We start from the raw sequence: 19603 nt of genomic DNA, 5'->3' as shown, positions 1-19603 counted from the left end.
AAAAATGAAATCCCTTTGTAATAGATGAGCTATCGTCCGAAACCGTGATACTTCGAAAGAGATTGTCCATTTTGTACAAGAAGCGCATCTAGTTTTTGTCGTAACCCTCTCAACTTTTTAGCACATGCTATGTGGGTGAAATGATGATACCATGCCAACTTTCAACCTCTTCAGAGTTCATTTGAAGTGCTTTTTAATTTCAGGGTCATTTAGCTGAAAGAATGAACTAATAGCAAAAAAGAATGAACTATAATTTTTTATGAAACTCTAGTAGCAAAAATAATGAACTAAAAGAATGAACTAGAAAACTTTAATGAAACTCTAATAGCAAAAATAATGAACTAGAAAAATTTAATGAAACTCTAATAGCAAAAGGAATCAACTAAAAAGCTTTTATAAACCTCTAGTATTTTTTAAAACATTAATAGCAAAAAGAATTTTCAAAGTATTTTTTGTTCAAAACATTAATAGCAAAAAGAATTTTCATAAAGATTTTTTGAAACTTTAATAGCAAACTAAAATAACAAAATCTATTTTTGATTAAAACACACATTTCAAATAACCTAAAAATTACCAAATTGAATATAATGATAAAACACAATAATATTAAATAGCAGGGAAAAGAATCGCTCAAAACTCTATTTTTATAGTAAAATTATTCACAAACTAGTGACTCAATCAAATTTCAAAAAATTCAAAGTTAAACTATTCAAATTGGAAAAATAATGGCACTAATAGAAGGATTATAATTTTTATTACCTAAAAGCAAAAAGAATCACTGAAAAACAGTAAGTATTTAGCTGTAAGTAGAAACAAAATAAAATAAATAAAGCAAAAAGGAAAACAAAAAACTGGAAAAAAAATGCCACCTACTGGGCCACCATGGCCTGAATACGACTAGAATCCCAACCATGGGCTAGGATTCTGGCCCACAGCATGCCCAGTAGGCCCACATGCAAGGAGTGACAGATTAGGCCCGAAAGCCTGCAGTTGAGAGGAGCTCGAGAGGGTGGGCGCAACAACGCTTTATAAACCACTCTCGAGCTCTCTCAATTAGCAAGGTGGGACTAAACATCCCACCGCACCGTGCCAGCATAAGGCCTCTGGTCCCGGTTGGTAGCACCAACCGAGACGAAAGGGGTGCATTGGTACAGGTTCGTGGCACCAACTGGGATGAATGCCCCCCTTTAGTCCCGGTTGGTGCCACCAACCGGGACCAAAGGTCCCTGTTTCCCGCCCTTTGGGCTGCTAAAAACAGACCTTCGATCTCGGTTGGTGGCACCAACCGGGACTAAAGGGGTGCATTGGTCCCGATTGGTGCCACGAACTGGGACCATTACTCTGGGTATATAAAGTAGCACTTAGGAATTTCAGTTCTCATCTCGCATTATCGACGCCGCCAGGTTGCCCCGACGCCGCCCCCCGCCCTCGCCGTCGCCCGTCGTCGCTGAGGGTTGCCCCCGCCGTTGCCGTCACCGAGGCTCGCCCCCACCGTCGTCGTCGCCGAGGCTCGCCCCTGCCATCTGCCCCTGACGCCGTTGCCACGCCGCCCCTGCCCCGACACCATTCTTCTGCACCCGATGCCGCCCCGCCCCTTCCCCTGAGGACGTCACTGCCCCCGCGCCGTCACCGCCTAGTCCGCGCCGCCCCATGCTACGGTCCGGCCGCCGGCCCCTTCCTCCCTGTCCTCCTCCCCTATAGCTTGCTTTGTTCCTATACATTTTTTCATATGATTGTTAGATGATGTTGATGATAGATATGATGACGTTGATGATAGATGACATATGTTTTTGTTCATATAATTTTTTTGTTCATATGATGATTTTTTACGTATATGTATTAATTTTTTATTTAGGTTGTTAGTAGATATCGATTTTAGGTTAGTGCATTTTAGGTTAGTTGATTTAGTGCATTTTAGGTTAGTTGTACTGTTAGTGCATTTTAGGTTAGTAGATTTTCGGTTAGTGGAGAGGAAAAAGGAAAATAAGGAGAAAGAAGAAAAGAGGAAGAAAGAAGAAGGAAGAGGAAGAAAAAGAAGCAGAGGAAAAAGGAAAATAAGAAGAGGAAGAAGGAGAAGAAGAGGAGAGGAAGAAGAGGAGAAAAAAAGAAGAGTAAGAAGAAGAAAAAAAGAGGAGAAGAAGAAGGGATAGAGGGTCGAGGATCACCGAGGAGTCGAGGGACGCCGAGGTGTCGAGGGTCGAGGGTCATTGAGGGGTCGAGGGTCGAGGATCGCCGAGGGGTCGAGGGTCGTATGCTGTGCTAGGAGGGCTCCCAAACCCTAAAAAAAGCATTGTCGATCTCCTACCCCCTCCCGCCCCTACCCGACAAACCCTCAAGGCCACCCAAACCACAAGAAGAAAACTCCGGTAACTTCAACATGAGGGGGGACATCGATCAACCCCCTCTCGCCCGACCAACCCTTGAGGACACCCAAACCCTAGAAAAAAACATTGTCGATCTCCTACCCCCTCCCGCCCCTACCAGACAAACTCTCAAGATTTATAAGAAATTTATCGAGAATGCCCCCTTTATGGATGTGCATAATTAAGTTGATCCATATTTTTCCTGATCTCATCTATGCTTCTCTATGTGCACGTTCTCTTATGTCAAAGTATTGAAGAAATCCATGGTTTCATAATTAGCCGGAAGTAACAGGCGCATGATGGTCACTGCTGCAGGATGCTGCTAACGCGACACTTCGATCAGAGACCCTTCAACGAAACTGTGTGCGATGCAATAATCACAAACGGTGGTGTAAAAAACCGTCAAAAAGGTGCAAAACGTTTGCGATGGAGGATGCATCAAACACGGTTTAGATTTTAGTTGCGTGTGCAATGCAGGGCATAGGTTCAGTTCAATTAACTATTTGCGATGAGGAGGAAAAAAAGAAACGGGCAGCCAGATGAAGCGTGTGCGATATACAACATACGGTTCACTCGGATGAACTATTTGTGATTAGGCAACACAAAAGAAATGGTCAGCCAGATCAAAGGTGTGTGCGATATACGGCATGCAGTTCACTCGGATGAACTGTTTGTGTTGAGACAAGAGAATAGAAACGGTTCAATATAGCAAGATGTGTGTGATACGTGGCAAACAGGTCTATAATCAGAAATGTGTGCGAAGGCCGATAATAATACATACGGTTGCTGCTAATAAGACGTGTGTGTTGTGCGATGGGAATGCATACAGAACAACACATTATATACACACTTATAAGGACATGGTTGCATAATCAAATTAAACATCCACTTACATAGGTGGCTACTACAACCATGGCATTTGCACACACCAAAGTAAACTATTACATGCATAATTACATAGGTGGCTACTACACCATGTCATTTCCACACACCAATAAAGTAAACTATATATTACATGCACGATTAACTAGCATAAACGATCACCTGATCATCATCTACTTACTGTGACACTTGCTCTGCTTGTGGCTCGATTTGGGCTCATCGATTTGGGTAACGAGGCACTTCCTCATGTCAACGATTCGCCTATGCATCTCATAGCATGTGTACATGCTCTTGGCCGCGAACCCGAGGTGAGGTTCATCAAGTTGCCGCAACCAGGCCCTATGCCAGGATAGGGGACTTGTTCTCTGAGCATCCTGCTTCATCTTTTCGTAGTAGGGGTTGATGATGGCCGAGGCGAGTTCGACTAGGGAGTCCTTCTTCGTGCTGCCCCAGACCCTGTAGTGGTCACGAATTTTGACAAGGTTCTTGCAGGCCAAGCCCGTAACACTAAGCGCTTTTACATTATCAACGGTTTCCATCGTGGCAAACTTGTAGTCGGTGCTGTTGACAAACCTGTTGAAACGGTCGCAAGGCTCTATGGCCATGCAGTAGTGGTAGATGAGGACATGATGGCGCACGCACAACTGGGCGACAGAAACCTTCTGATCTATGCCGGGACGACCGACGGTGTACTGGAGGTCGATGCCGACCACCTTGTACTTGTCTCGAGCAAGCAACTGCTCAACGGTATTGATGTAGTCGTCCACCACGGCCTGGTTGATGGTGTACACCATCGAGAGATCTGTCTCCCTCGCGTGGGTCTCCACTCTATGCTCGCCGAAATCCATTGGACCACCGCTAGACATCCCCTCTCTATGTGTTGTTGTGCATGTGCATGTTGTGTTGTGGGGCGCGATAGAAAGGTTGACGAGACTAAGGTTGTAATGGCCGTGGGAATTAAAGGGGAAGCCGGACGGCCAGGAATATCGGCAGGCCCTGATGTCAGTTCTAATTTGAAGTGCATAACTCCATTGTGCTGCACACAACTGCATCACGTGGCAACGCGCGTGGCACAACCGCATGCATATGGGGCCCGCGACGTGATCGTGCGCACGCCCAACCGCTAGTAGAGCTCGCGTGAAGGGACATAAGAAGAGCGGTCCATGGTCGCCTCAACTGCGAGCAACCATATATATATATGCATATAGCAGTTGAACATGCAAGGAAAAGGTGTCCACAAGCCCAGTCTGTCGACGGACGCGAGCAGAGCGCGCCGCGACGCCTAACGGCGAGCACAACGTGCTGTGGTGCCTAACGACGAGCAGAGCTTGCTGAGGGACACGGGCAGAGGCCGGCACAGTGATAGGTGGCAAATAAGACGAACTGTGCGAGCGATGTCGGAGACATCAAGCACGAATCAGATTAGAGTTGCGTGTGCGATACGTGGCATACAATTGATCCATCCCACCTGTTTGTTATGGAATAAGCCGTGTGTGTTGCCGGCAAATGCTTGCTGGTATATAACCTTAAATTTAACCAAAAAAGTGTTAATGCATGTTACAAAAATTGTATAGCTAGAAACTATGTTCAAATACGACTCCAACGATATAATCTTTGGCGACATGCATTCATATTTTATTAGTTAAATTCTACTTATAAACCAGGACGGGGGTATAGTAGGTAATTAAATCGCAAATGTATTTTTATTAATCGTATGTGTACGTGGCCTTTCGACCTCCTCTCGCACGTCTTGTCACCCCGCTGCCGCAGACGGCTTACAACGCAAGCTTGCGCTGCGCGCGGGGGCGTTCTTTTGGCCAAACAGTGGCGCCAATGAATCATCGGTGAGCCCGTTCCCACGCAACCTCATAGGTTCCCGTGCAAGCATCCCGCCCGACTCGGTGAAATCCCCCAAAATCACAATGCTTACCGGCCTGCTATATAAACCCTCACGGCCGGCGAGTCCTGCGTCGCATTTTTGCCTCCCTCCCTGTAGCTTATCTCGTCGGCTTCTCCCATAATTGCCAATGGCACCGGTCCGTCGTTGTCGCTCAGCCACTCCACCGTCATCAGAGGACAACTCCAACTGGGAGGCTACACCGCGGCGGCGGCGCAGTCCCCGGCATAGTGTAGTACGCGTAGCGTCCCTGTTGGGTGTGCGCGGAACACCCACCACACGCTCCGCCGCCGCTGCCCGTCGGCAGCTATTGTCGGCCGCCGTTGCCGCCACACCACCGTCGAAAGTCAGGGCCATCTCCCTCTCTGCCACCGCGGCCCGAAGGAGGGAGGTGGCCATCGTGGCCGCCACCCCACTGCCGGCCACCGTGGCCACCACCCGCTCCGCCACCGCGGCCCGAAGGCGGGAGGTGGTGGTCGTACCGCCACCCCATCATCGGCCGCCGTGGCCGCCAGCCCATCGTCGACCACCGGGATCATCACCCGCTCCGCCGCCGCGGCCGAAGGTAGGAGGCGGAGGTGGAGGCCCGCACGTGCATCAGCGACCTTGCATGCTACATCGAGTTCCTGTAGGAGGAGGAGCGGATCGTCGAGCATGCAAAGAGCCCGATCGCAGCCGTGGCCACAGCACACACTGACGCAGAGGCAAGGAATCAGGAGATCTACGAGCAGTCCGGCCGCTTCGAGAGGGATCGTCTGGAGCGGCAGTGGGCATTCGAGCTGGCGAGCGTCGCTGAACATGCAGCAGCGGCAGGCACCGTATTGCATTTGTCCAGCTCATCGGTAGGATCTTCCTCCTCCTCTGCCTCTTACTAAGCGCGCTTGGCAGAGGAGAGGCTGTCGGAAGTAGCACAAAGACCCTCCGTAGTAGTAGTATTTAGGGACTATTTTGTTCAGTTCATCTGACTATAGATGTGTGGTGGAACTATACAACGTACTTCGAATTAGCTAGTATATATAGTTGAACTAGCTATTTCTGTACGTGGTTGGCAACAATTGGGGAAAAGTTTGGTCGGTTCAGCTATCGAGTTGAACTGTTTGTATAAATTAAGAACACCTGCTTAATCTATGAATGAAATCTATGCTTAATTACTGAATTTTAGTTGCAAAAATTAGATAGTGCCACTGATTTTTAGCTGCATATTTTGACAAATCGCAGTGCTACAAGGATTGTCAAATGACAATGTTACTAGATCAACAAATGTCAATCTTTCCAGTTTGACAAATGGCAACATACCAAATATGACAGATTCAAATCTTACCAAATTGTTTGTACGTGGTTGCACACGGGTCATCCAAATCAACTGTTTGCGTTGAAGGGATGCACAAATCCCACGCTGCAAATTTTCCGTCGACTTAAGGGGGAAGACCATAGCTCTCACTTCGCATACGGGTGTTCTATCTAAAACATTTGCGATCAAGAGCTACAGAAATCCTGCTCGGCACATTTTCTCTTGGCTTTCTGGGGAAGTTGTCGGTTTGCATACGGGTGTTCTAACTAAAATAGTTGCTATCAAGAGCGGCACAAATCCCGCGCAGTGTACAGCTCGCACGCTTCCTAGTGAGCCTGCGCGGCGTACAGCTCGCACGCTTCCTGGTGAGCCTCCGCATTGGAGTACAGCTCGCACGCCTCCCGTTTAGTGAAGCACTCAAGAACCTGTCCGCACGACACCTCCTAGCCATTAAAAGAGTGAGGCGTGGCGTCACATGAATGGTTAACAGAATGCACACAATTTATATGCACTGGAGTATGTGCATGTAGTTCAAATTTGAATTATGCACATAAAATGCCTGGAAAACCCAGTTAATGTAGAAAAATGTCCAAACAAACCCCGAAAAATTCCAAAATTAAACAAAACACTCTTGTTGTTCTATGTTGACACTAGAAATTTTTTCAAAGCAATAAGAGGAAATGGATATCGTTTCGTCCCCAAAGGTGGCACGTTCCCTACCGAAACCATCACACTTGTTGTGAGAAGCTTTGGTTTGTGAGATGCTTATACCCAAACCTGCCCCAAATGAGAAATTTTTTTTACCACGACATGTTGATGCCGCTCCATGATAGCATGCCAAGTTTCATGAATTTCAGACAAGTTTTGGATTTACTAGAATTTAAAAACCAGGTATCTCAATGTGTGCGACCGAGTGACGGTGGCGGGGTGTTTGAAATTCATTGCCATTTTTTGCATGGGACCTAAGCATGGAACCAAGGACACATATTTGATTTTTAAACCAGTTTATATGCATTGGAGCATATGCATGTAGTTCAAATTTGAATTATGCACATGAAATGCCTACCGAACCAAGTTAATGTATAAAAATGTCTGAACGAACCCCGAAAAATTCCAAAATTAAACACAACACTCCTGTTGTTCCATGTTGACACTAGAAATTTTTTGAAAGCAATAAGAGGCAACAGATATCGTTTCGTCCCCAAAGGTGGCACGTTCCCTACCGAAACCATGACGCTTGTTGTGAGAAGCTCTGGTTTGTGAGATGCTTATACCCAAACCTGCCCCAAATGGGACAAAACTTTTACCGTGGCATGTTTGTGCCGCTCCATGATAGCATGCCAAGTTTCATGAATTTTAGATGAGTTTTGGATTTACTCGAATTTCAAAATCAGATATCTCAATGTTTGCGGCCGAGTGACAGTGGCAGGGTGTTTGAAATTCATTCCCATTTCTTGCATGGGACCAAAGCATGCAACCAAGGGCACAGATTTGATTTTTCAACCAGTTTATATGCACTGGAGCATGTTCATGTAGTTCAAATTTGAATTATGCACCTGAAATGCCTACAAAACCAAGTTAATGTACGAAATGTCCAAACGAACCCCGAAAAATTCAAAAATTAAACACAACACTCCTGTTGTTCTATGTTGACACTAGAAATTTTTTGAAAGCTATAAGAGGCAACGGATATCGTTTCGTGGCACGTTCCCAATCGAAAGCATCACGCTTGTTGTGAGAAGCTCTGGTTTGTGAGACGCTTATACCCAAACCTGCCCCAAATGGGACAAATTTTTTTACCATGGCATGTTGACGCCGCTCGATGATAGCATGCCAAGTTTCATGAATTTCAGATGAGTTTTCGATTTACTAGAATTTAAAAACCAGGTATCTCAATGTTTGCGGCGGAGTGATGGTGGCAGGGTGTTTGAAATTCATTTCCATTTCTTGCATGGGTCCTAAGCGTGGAACCAAGGACACAGATTTGCTTTTTCAACCATTTTATATGCACCGGAGCAAGTGCATGTAGTTCAAATTTGAATTATGCACCTGAAATGCCTACAAAACCCAGTTAATGTATAAAAATGTCCAAACGAACTCCGAAAAATTCCAAAATTAAACACAACACTCCGGTTGTTCTATGTTGACACTAGAAATTTGTTGGAAGCGATAAGAGGAAACGGATATCGTTTCGTCACCAAAGGTGGCGCGTTCCCTACCGAAACCATCACGCTTGTTGTGAGAAGCTCTGGTTTGTGAGAAGCTTATACCCAAACCTAACCCAAATGGGACAATTTTTTTACCACGACATGTTGATGCCGCTCCATGATAGGATGCCAAGTTTCATGAATTTCAGACGAGTTTTGGATTTACTAGAATTTAAAAACCAGGTATCTCAATGTTTGCGGCCGAGTGACGGTGGCAGGGTTTTTGAAATTCATTCCCATTTCTTGCATGGGACCTAAGCATGGAACCAAGAACAGATATTTGATTTTCAACCGGTTTATATGCATTGGAGCATGTGCATGTAGTTCAAATTTGAATTATGCACTTGAAATGCCTACAAAACCCAGTTAATGTATAAAAATGTCCAAACGAACCTCAAAAAATTCCAAAATTAAACACCACACTCCTGTTGTTCTATGTTGACACTAGAAATTTTTTGGAAGCAATAAGAGGCAACGGATATCGTTTCGGCCCCAAAGGTGGCACGTTCCCTACCGAAACCATCACACTTGTTGTGAGAAGCTCTGGTTTCGAGAAGCTTATACCCAAACCTGACCCAAATGGGACAAAATTTTTACCACGACATGTTGATGTCGCTCCATGATAGCATGCCAAGTTTCATGAATTTCAGACGAGTTTTGGATTTACTAGAATTTAAAAACCAAGTATCTCAATGTTTGTGGCCGAGTGATGGTGACAGGGTGTTTGTCATTCATTCCAATTTCTTGCATGGGACCTAATCATGCAACCAAGGACAAAGATTTAATTTTTCAACTGGTTTATATGCACTGGAGCATGTGCATGTAGTTCAAATTTGAATTATGCATCTGAAATGCTTACAAAACCAAGTTGAAATGTATAAAAACGTCCAAACGAACCCTAAATAATTCCAATTTTTTTGAGGGCACACCTATAGTTGCATGTTCACTGCGGATAAAAGTTCTAGCAATTCAAAGACCATCCTTTGCAACTATGACCCCAGTATGTAATTCAAATCAAGACGAAAAATCAAGTAGAACGCACACAGTTTATTATCACCAACCGTGTGAGATGTAGCACAAAATATCTTGGAGCACCGTCAGAGTGTCAAACACACTAGCCCACTCCTCAAAATATCATTTCCCTATTCAATCGTTCCCGGTGAAAGATGGGGACGTGGACCCGCATCGTGAGGGCAACTTCGGCGGCCTAGTCCAGCGAGAGCGCGGCCGCAGCCGCCAGGCGCATGCTAACAAGCTTCATGAGGGCGACATCAATCTGCGTCCGGGCGGCCAAGGCAGCCCAAACGGCCGCTGTTGCTTCTTAGGCAGCGGCAGCAACATCTGCCTCGGGGATAACAACTAGCGAGAGCGGCACAATAGCTGTCCGTTTCGTAGCGGCGGCCTTAGCCCTGATGGAGGCCGCCCACGATCATGTTGAGGCCGTCCATGCCCAGCTTGTGGAGCTCACCGCACAAATCGAATGAAGCTCCTCCAACAACGGTCGGCAACCCACGACTGAAGAGTTGGCAATCGCCGAGAGAGTTCGAGCAGCCATCCGTTCCTACGCGGCATACCTTGCCACGATGGAGCCTGCCGAAGCCCAGATCATGGCCGCCCAGGCCCAGCTCGTGGCGGCCTATTCCAAAGATATGGCGGACATGGATGGCGAGATGCTTGGGGAGTATGGTGCAATTGATGCCATGGAGCCCCTTCCCCAGGAGATCGTTGGGCGCGAGCTGGACGTGGAGGCGGCGGCGGAGATCGACGAGCACCAGCCGTAGTAGTACTCTTTGTTTTGTTTAATTAAGAGCGTCAGTCTTTAATTTGTTAGTGTAATGTTTAGGTCAGCTAGCTCTGTTTAATTGCTGAACTTGCTCAATTAAGAAGTGTAGGTGTGCTGTAGTCTCCTTTGTGTACCCAAATTATGCAATGACGTGGATGACCACTGTAACCAGGGAAATTCGAACCAAAATTTTTGAAGTTCAAACTCATCACACACGGGTTAAGCTATCTGAATCATTTGTGATGTTCACATATCGTACACAGTTCTGAATAAGGGACCATGTCTGATGACACTTTGCGCGCCAATTTTTTCATTGAAGCGATTCCAAATTTTCGGCTTCCGCAGAAATATCTACCTCCCCGCCCCTCCCCCTTACCAAAAGCCACATTTTCCCCTGTTTCCGCCTTCCTTTCCAAGTTGAAGCCTTCACTCCTTGCTTGCAGTGCCGGCTCCTCGCCGGCGACCCTCCTTCATGCTACTCGGCCTCGCCTATTCAGGCATGTAATGCACACCCTACCCCCATCCTCCTCCTCCTTCCACATCCCACATGCCCTGACCGCTGGCGTGAGCGCGACACCTTCCACCCAAATCACCGACCCCTCCACCAAATAAGTGCCGCCCTAAGCCATGGTGCACGCGGTATAACCAGGATCTGAAGGAGAATTTGGCAGCGAAGGAGCAAATCGCGGCCGCACGTGCGGATGAGGTCGCGATGGCTGCATTCGTGCCGTCCCCCAGATCTTGGAGGAGCACCTTGCCATTTTCTAGCTACACCGATTAAGCATGCTCGGTTTACCCGTTGCGTGTGCTGCTCCTGCCTTTCCTTCACAAATTCTAGTGAATTGTGGTATCTAATTTTACCCTGCAATCTGTTGCTCTAGTGTATATGTTCTATATGTTGTGCAGTGTGGTGCTCACTTATTAACTATTTTGTTAATTAGTTGTCGTCTTCAATTAACTGTTTGGTTCAACTCTGCAAATGTGATATTCAATTCTTCAGGCTACAATTTTGTATTGTCTTCCATGTGACAAATAAATCAAATTTATCTTTACAAAATACATGAGAAATGAATACAATTGCTATATTTCCAAGTTGTCAAGCATGCTTGGTTTGGTTATACATTGTGCAATGTGGTGCTTAGTTAATGTTTGGTTCATTAGTGTTGTGGTGTTTAGTTAACTGTTTGGTTCAATTTTGCAATGCGATGTTCAATAGTTGTGGGTGCATTCTGTTATTGTATACCATGTGAGGAATAAATTGAATTTGGTTGTAGAAAATACATGAGAAACAAATACAATTGCCATATTTCCAAGTTGTTAAGGATGCTTGGTTTGGTTAACTATCTGATCTTCTATTAGGAGTATGTTATATTGTGCAATGTGGTGCCCAGTTAATGTTTAGTTCATTTGTTGTGGTGTTTAGTTAACTGCTTGGTTCAATTCTGCAATGCAATGTCCAATTGTTGTGGGTAGAATTTTGTATTGTTGTGCCTGTGAGGAATAAATTGAATTTGGCTGCACTTAATACATGAGAAACATATACAAGTGCTATATTTCCTAGTTCTTAATCATGCTTGGTTTGGATAAATGGGTGATAACCCACAAGTATAGGGGATCGCAACAGTTTTTTAGGGTAAAGTATTCAACCCACAAGGGGAGCCAAATAATATTTGAAGGTATTAACAGCTGAGTTGTCAATTCAACCACACTTGGAGATTAATTATCTGCAGCAAAGTGATCAGTAACAAAGTAGTTTGATGGTTTTGATAGTAGTGACAACAGCAACGGTAACAGTAACAGTGATAGCAATATTTTGTAGCAAGTGTAACAGTGATGATAGCAGTAGTAACTTAGTAGAAACAATATAAGATAAATTCATAAGCATTGGATCCGTGACTTGTTGGATGATATTCATCATGAGACAGTTATAACCTAGTGCAATACGGCACTAGCTCCAGTTCATCGATATAATGTAGGCATGTATTCCGTAAATAGTCATACATGCTTTATTAAAAGAACTTGCATGGCATCTTTTGTCCTACCCTCCCGTGGCAGCGGGGTCCATATTGGAAACTAAGGGATATTAAGGCCTCCTTTTAATAGAGAACCAGAACAAAGCATTAACACATAGTGAATACATGAACTCCTCAAACTACGGTCATCATCGAGAGTGGGCCGGGTTGTTGTCACTCTGGGGTTGCCGGATCATAACCGTAGTAGGTGACTATAACTTGCAAGGTTAGATCTAAAACATGGATATAATGATGAATTGATAATAGGTTCAGATCTGAAATCATGGCACCCGGGTACAAAGTGACAAGCATTAAGCATGGCAAAGTCATAGCAACATCAATCTAAGAACATAGTGGATACTAGGGATCAAGCTCTAAAAAACTAAATCGATTACATGATGAATCTCATCCAACTCCTCACCGACCAGCAAGCCTACGAAGGAATTACTCACTCCCGGTGGGGAGCATCATGGAATTGGCGATGGAGAAGGGTTGGTGATGACAAAAAACGAAGATCCCTCTCTCCGGAGCCCCAAATGGACTTGAGATCTACCCTCCCGATGAAGAATAGGGCTTGGCGGCGGCTCCGTCTCGTGGATCATGATAATTCTTTATCCCTGATTTTTTTTGGAATAATGTGAATTTATAGTATCAGGGGGTCATCAGTAGGGCCACTGGGTGGGTACAACCTACCTGGGCGTGCCAAGAGAGGGGGGCGCGCCCTGTTGGGTTGTGCCCACCCAGGGGCCCTCTCCGGTGGGTCTTGGCTCCAGAAATTCTTATTATTGGTATAAAAAATCCTCAAAAAGTTTCGTTCCATTCCGAGAACTTTTATTTCTGCACAAAAACAACACCATGGTAGTTCTACTGAAAATAGCGTCAGTCCGGGGTTAGTTTCATTCAAAGCATGCAAATTAGAATCCAAAACAAGATGAAAAGCATTAGAAAAAGTAGATACATTGGAGACGTATCAACTCCCCAAGCTTAAACCTTTGCTTTTCCTCAAGCAATTCAGTTGATAAACTGGAAGTGAGAGAGAAAAACTTTTACGAACTTTTGCTCTTGTTTGCATAAATAAGCTTGAACAACACCCAGGTTTTCAGCCAACATTATAACTAACCATGTCAACAATAACTCTTAAAGATTATAATGATTCATATCAATGACATAATCAGCTAGCGAGCAATAATAAGATATCTCAAACAGCAACACGTTGTCAAAACAACCATGATATAATATGAGACTAATGGTATCTCGCTAGCCCTTTCTGATACTACAAAACATAAATGCAGAGCACCTCCGAAGTTCAAGTAGCGACTAAACATTGTAATTCATGGTAGAAAAGATCCAGTCATGATGCACCCGACATTAACTATACACAATGCATAAATCATGACCGCTGTGCTCTACTCAGTTTCTGGCGCTTGTTTATAGAAGGTGATGACACAACATAAAAGTAAATAGATAGTCCCATCGCAGAGGGAAGTAGTGATTTGCAGAGGCACCAGAGCTCAGTTTTTAAACAGAGATAAATGATATTTTGAGACATGCACCCTTCTTATTCACTTCACGACTATCAGTTATCAACATCTTCCATGCTAAGCACGCTAGTGGTGGTCCCCGAGTGGAAAGTAAAGGTTTTGACTCCATTGGGAGTTTTTGTTTGATTATGTAAGAGATGAACTCTTTTTGTATTTTGCAGTTTGAGACTGGGCATCCCTATTACCGCCCATTTCCACGTGCGATGGCGAGTGAATAAACACTCGACCTGAGGATAACATGCTTAGCACAGAAGATATCGACCACCTCCTGTCGTTCCATGAACGATCCAGGCACACAAAACAGATATTTTTTATAAGTTTTTAGAGGTGGCACATGCAAATTTACTTAGGACGGTAGGGTAATACCGTATATAGGTATGTATGGTGGACTCATCTGGAATAATTTTGGGTTCAAGGTTTTTGATGTCCAAGCAGAATTCCCACTTAGTACAGGCGAAGGCTAGCAATTTAAGACTGGGAAGCGGCCAGCTAGAGAGCAACAACGATCATAACCAGGCCTTATGCATAAGTAACATTGGACACTAGTATGAGTAGGATATGAACACTGATGACCCACAAGTATAGGGGATCTATGGTAGTACTTTCGATAAGCAAGAGTGTCGAACCCAACGAGGAGCAGAAGGAAATGACAAGCAGTTTTCAGTAAGGTATTCTCTGCAAGCACTGAAATTATTGGTAACAGATAGTTTTGTGATGAGGTAATTCGTAACAGGTAACCAATAACAAAAGTAAACAAGGTGCAGCAAGGTGACCCAATCCTTTTTGTAGCAAAGGACAAGCCTGGACAAACTCTTATATAAAGGAAAGCGCTCCCGAGGACACATGGGAATTATCGTCAAGCTAGTTTTCATCATGCTCATATGATTCACGTTCGTTACTTTGATAATTTGATATGTGGGTGGACCGGTGCTTGGGTACTACCCTTCCATGGACAAGCATCCCACTTATGATTAACCCCCCCTCACAAGCATCCGCAACTACGAAAGAAGAATTAAGGTAAATCTAACCATATCATGAAACATACGGATCCAAATCAGCCCCTTACAAAGCAACGCATAAACTAGGGTTTAAGCTTCTATCACTCTAGCAACCCATCATCTACTTATTACTTCCCAATGCCTTCCCCTAGGCCCAAACAATGGTAAAGTGTCATGTAGTCGACGTTCATATAACACCACTAGAGGAAAGAAACATACATCTCATCAAAATATCGAACGAATACCAAATTCACATGACTACTTATAACAAGACTTCTCCCATGTCCTCAGGAACAAACGTAACTACTCACAAATCATATTCATGTTCATAATCATAGGGGTATTAATGTGCGTAGAGGATCTGAACATATAATCTTCCACCAAATAAACCAACTAGCATCAACTACAAGGAGTAATCAATACTACTAGCAACCCACAGGTACCAATCTGAGGTTTTGAGACAAAGATCGGATACAAGAGATGAACTAGGGTTTGAGTGGAGATGGTCCTGGTGAAGATGTTGATGGATATTGACCCCCTCCAGATGAGAGGATCGATGGTGATGACGATGGTGACGATTCCCCCTCCCGGAGGGATGTTTCCCCGGCAGAACAGCTCCACTGGAGCCCTAGATTGGTTCCGCCTCGAGACGGCGGCACTTCGTCCCGAAAGCTTCCTTCTAACTTTTTCCAGGGCAAAAGACACCTTATACCAGAAGATGGGCATCGGGGGGCTTCCAAGTGGCCCACGAGGCAGGGAGCGTGCCTAGGGGGGTAGGGCACGCCCTCCACCCTCGTGGATAGTGGGTGGCCCCCCTTTGGTGCTTTCTTCGCCCAATATTTTTAATATATTCAAAACTGACTTTCGTGGAGTTTCAGGACTTTTGGAGTTGTGCAGAATAGGTCTCTAATATTTGCTCCTTTTCCAGCCCAGAATTCCAGCTGCCAGCATTCTCCCTCTTCATGTAAACCTTGTAAAGTAAGAGAGAAAAGGCATAAGTATTGTGACATAATGTGTAATAACAACCCATGATGCAATAAGTATCGATATAAAAGCATGATGCAAAATGGACGTATCAACTCCCCCAATCTTAGACCTCGCTTGTCCTCAAGCGGAAGCCGATATCGAAAAATATGTCCACATGTTTAGAGATAGAGGTGTCGATAAAATAAAATACGGACATGAGGGCATCATGATCATTCTTAGAATAGCAACATATATATATATATATATTGTCATATGGTTTCTTATGCTAAAGTAACAATCTATTCACAATGTCAAGTATGAATCAGAAACTTCAACTAACAAACTGTAATCTCAGTCATTGAAGCAATTGCAATTTATCATAACATCGAAAAGAGTCAATATAAGAGCTTTTCAGCAAGTCCACATACTCAACTATCATTTAGTATTTCACAATTGCTAACACTCACGCAATACTTATGGGTATGAAGTTTTAATCGGACACAGAGAAAGATAGGGGCTTATAGTTTTGCCTCCCAACCTTTTACCTCAAGGGTAACGTCAACAATAATGCTTTATGAAAACTCACATGCAATTATATATATATATATATGTATATATATATAACACTATTCTAATCCCAGGATTAGAATAACTATTTGGATCACAGCCAACCCTTATACAAGCCCGATGGGACATTTCCAAACTCCCGAAAACAAAAAAAATGATCGGCCCATGCCCAACCCCCACCCCACCTACCGCACTGTAGGATCCCTCGACCACCTCCTGCCGCCACCCCCGACCCCGACGCACCTCCTGCCGCCGGCCACCCGACCCCAACGCCCACCCGCTGCTGGCCACCGGAGCCGCCGCCCCCACTCGCGAGCTCCGCCGCCTCCTCCTTCCCGCACGCAGCCTCCTCCTCCCGGCTCGCCGCCGCCCCCGCATCGTCCCGGGTCGCCGCCAAGGTTCCCAGTCCCCTCCACCCGTCGCAGCTTCCGACGACGCCCATGTCGCCGCTCCTCGACCACCGACGACGGACGCATCCATCCTCCTCGGCCGCCACGACCTTCTTCCTCTGCCGCTGTGACGTTCCTCCTCTCCCATCGCGACCTTCTTCCCTCCAGTGCCTCCCCAGATCGGTGACTCGATGAATGTTCCCCCACCTGTGGCCCTCCCCTGTGCTCACTTTCTTCCCTCCGCCGCCGGCATGAGAGCCGCCCACGCCACCCTGCACTGCCACCATCCTCCTCCCGGCCGGCCTCCCGGCTCCACTGTGCGGAACAAAGCCGCCGCACACCACCTAGTCATCACTACCACCTCTCTTCCTCCATGCTGCCGCCGACCCTCTTCCTCCATACTACTGTTGCCCCTCTTCCTCCATGCTACTGTCGCCTTCGACTCTGCCCCCACACCCAGGGTGTCCGCGTCGAGCTGCCCTCTCTTCTACTAGTAGTGCACACAAGCTGTTTGTGTATATGCCTTGAACAAAAAATCCTCTCTGAAAATTAGCAATCAACCAATCTCTAGCCAATATTAGTGCCAAAATTTGGCATGCCAACTTTTGGCATCAAACCAATTATGCTATTGGTTGTGTTCTATAAAACAAAAAAAATACAGCCTGGTTGTGAGTAGTTCCTCAAATGCAGGTGGACGAACTTTTAGTCATTGTACCACATTTGTTTTTAAGTTACTTTGTCATTCACTGAAAGAAATGCTTAACTGTGTCTCTAATACTCCAATATTTGACATTGTTGCGTTCTGCCCACCATCCAGCATAAATGATGGAATTGGGGGCAAGGCAATTATTGCTAAGAAAGATTTCCTTGGTCTGCTTCTGATAGCATATTTGGATCTCTAGTTAACCACATGCTTGATATTTATCCTGATTTCCACAGCAAGTTTAGAATTTTGGAGAACCTTTCTTTATGGTTATTTGTGAGGATGAGACCTTATCTTCTATTAAAGAAAGTTTACAGAAAAAGCTTAAGGTCTCAGATGAGGATTTCTCCAAGGTAAAGAGGATTTTTCCATGGTTTCTGCAGCATATATTGCGATGTATATAAATATGTGGTTTTATTTTTTTTGCTATAGCGGCATAGTGCATCCGTGTCCGCCGCCCAATCTTCGTTAGATGTGATGTTATTGAGATATGTGTATGCTTACTAGTTAGAATATTTAACAGCAGTCAAACATCAAATATCTGAGTTGGCATTTATAGCCCAAGGTCTCACTCGGGGCTTAAGAAACACAGTTAGCTATCAAATTTTGGTTGGTGCTCATAAAATGATTATGAAAAGCGTAAGATTTTTCTTTTTTCTGGTAGGTTTTTTGTTAGCGGCTTATCACCTATATATTTCGATGTGGAACTTTAAATATTCCGACACATACTGTCACAAACCTTGGTTCATGAATTCTTAGGTGATTGGGGATATAATGGAGGTTCTTAATTTCATCAAAGCGCTCCTCTGTGTTTCGAAGTCTAACAATCTAAAATAAATAACTAAATTATGCTTCTCTAAATTGGTGTTAACCTAATTGGGAAGGTACTCCTTCCATCCCAAAATAAGTGTCTTAACCTTAGTACAACTTTGTACTAAAGTTAGTACAAAATTGAGACACTTATTTTGGGATGGAGGAAGTATTAATACTTATTGGAAGATAGCGGGGGTCCATTCCAACTGGCAACTACTCCCTATGGGCTAGGACATGAGTTGCTTATCTGCATGACACATCATCCACAATGCATATAATTAATCGACTGCATTGGTCTAAGCTTGGCAGCAATCTCTAGAAAATTAGGCTTTGTCCATTTGAAGTTGTTGGGATGCTTTAAACATGATACATACTATCTTTTTATTTCTCTGAGGCATGTTTATCTTGCATTTTGTATGTGGAGCTGACACCTAGTGCAAACATTGGTTAAAATGTACTTGGCCGGTGCTAACAAATGTTCTATTTGAACAGTGGAAATTTGCATACATATCCCTTGGTTGCCCAGACTATTTTGAAGATTCTGACACTTTAGCCACGAGATTTCAGGTACTATGATGCTAGTTATCTACTTGATGAAGCGGATTTTGTAGCTCTTAATTTGATTTCAATTGTATAAACTTGTTTAGATAAACATGTATGGAGCTTGGGAGCAGTATCTTGGACTGGAGCACCTAGACACAGCGCCAAGAAAGGCACATAGTGCTAACCAGGTACTTGCTGCACATTGTTGCGACTTGTGCCAATAATATTAGGCATGTTGTCTGGAATTTTGCTAATTTCATATTTTGTGCGCAGAACCGCCATTCATTTGAGAGGCCTATAAAGATCTACAACTAGATAGTTGTGAGAAGCAGGAGCGACGTCCTGCCATGCAATACCACAAAGCAAGTGGCTGAAAGTGAAATTGCTGGCTTTAATAAATTGTGTACCATATGATGGCAGGACTGGTTTCTCAAGTTAATGACGGAGCCTGTAAGCTAGCATTTCTGCGCACTCTGCCCTGGATATATAAAGTTTGTGCAGAGATGACCCATTGAACCATCACCTTTTAGTAGATAAGGTGGCTGTTTTTCTTTTCTTGCACTAGGTGCTCTATACAGTCAAATAGTTGGTTACAGGAGAAGTTCATGTATAGCGACAACAACAAAGTTCATGTTGTCATAAAATAAA

At 44.6% G+C, this 19603-nt stretch overlaps 1 protein-coding gene across 1 annotated transcript; it reads left to right on the top strand.

The window, feature by feature from the left end:
- Positions 1-17727: 17727 nt before the first annotated feature.
- Positions 17728-19355, top strand: LOC147984818 (ubiquitin C-terminal hydrolase 12-like). Its single transcript, XM_087539806.1, has 4 exons — positions 17728-17952; positions 18905-18979; positions 19060-19143; positions 19229-19355. The coding sequence occupies exons 1-4, from the start codon at positions 17866-17868 to the stop codon at positions 19268-19270; spliced, it is 288 nt and encodes a 95-aa protein (XP_087395932.1). The 5' UTR covers positions 17728-17865; the 3' UTR covers positions 19271-19355.
- Positions 19356-19603: the final 248 nt, after the last annotated feature.

The sequence above is a fragment of the Triticum urartu genome, chromosome 2A (genome assembly GCF_056163025.1).
Source record: "Triticum urartu cultivar PI428250 chromosome 2A, HENAU_Tu73, whole genome shotgun sequence".
NCBI lineage: Eukaryota > Viridiplantae > Streptophyta > Magnoliopsida > Poales > Poaceae > Triticum > Triticum urartu.
This window is presented reverse-complemented; position numbering and strand designations above follow the sequence as displayed.

What these genes read in the sequence shown, in the direction of transcription:
- LOC147984818 (XM_087539806.1), top strand. Translation starts at nt 17,866, where the DNA reads ATGGTTATTTGTGAGGATGAGACCTTATCTTCTATTAAAGAAAGTTTA. An exon ending in CAGATGAGGATTTCTCCAAG is followed by an intron (nt 17,953 to 18,904) that starts GTAAAGAGGATT and finishes CTATTTGAACAG; the next exon opens with TGGAAATTTGCATACATATC. An exon ending in CTTTAGCCACGAGATTTCAG is followed by an intron (nt 18,980 to 19,059) that starts GTACTATGATGC and finishes AAACTTGTTTAG; the next exon opens with ATAAACATGTATGGAGCTTG.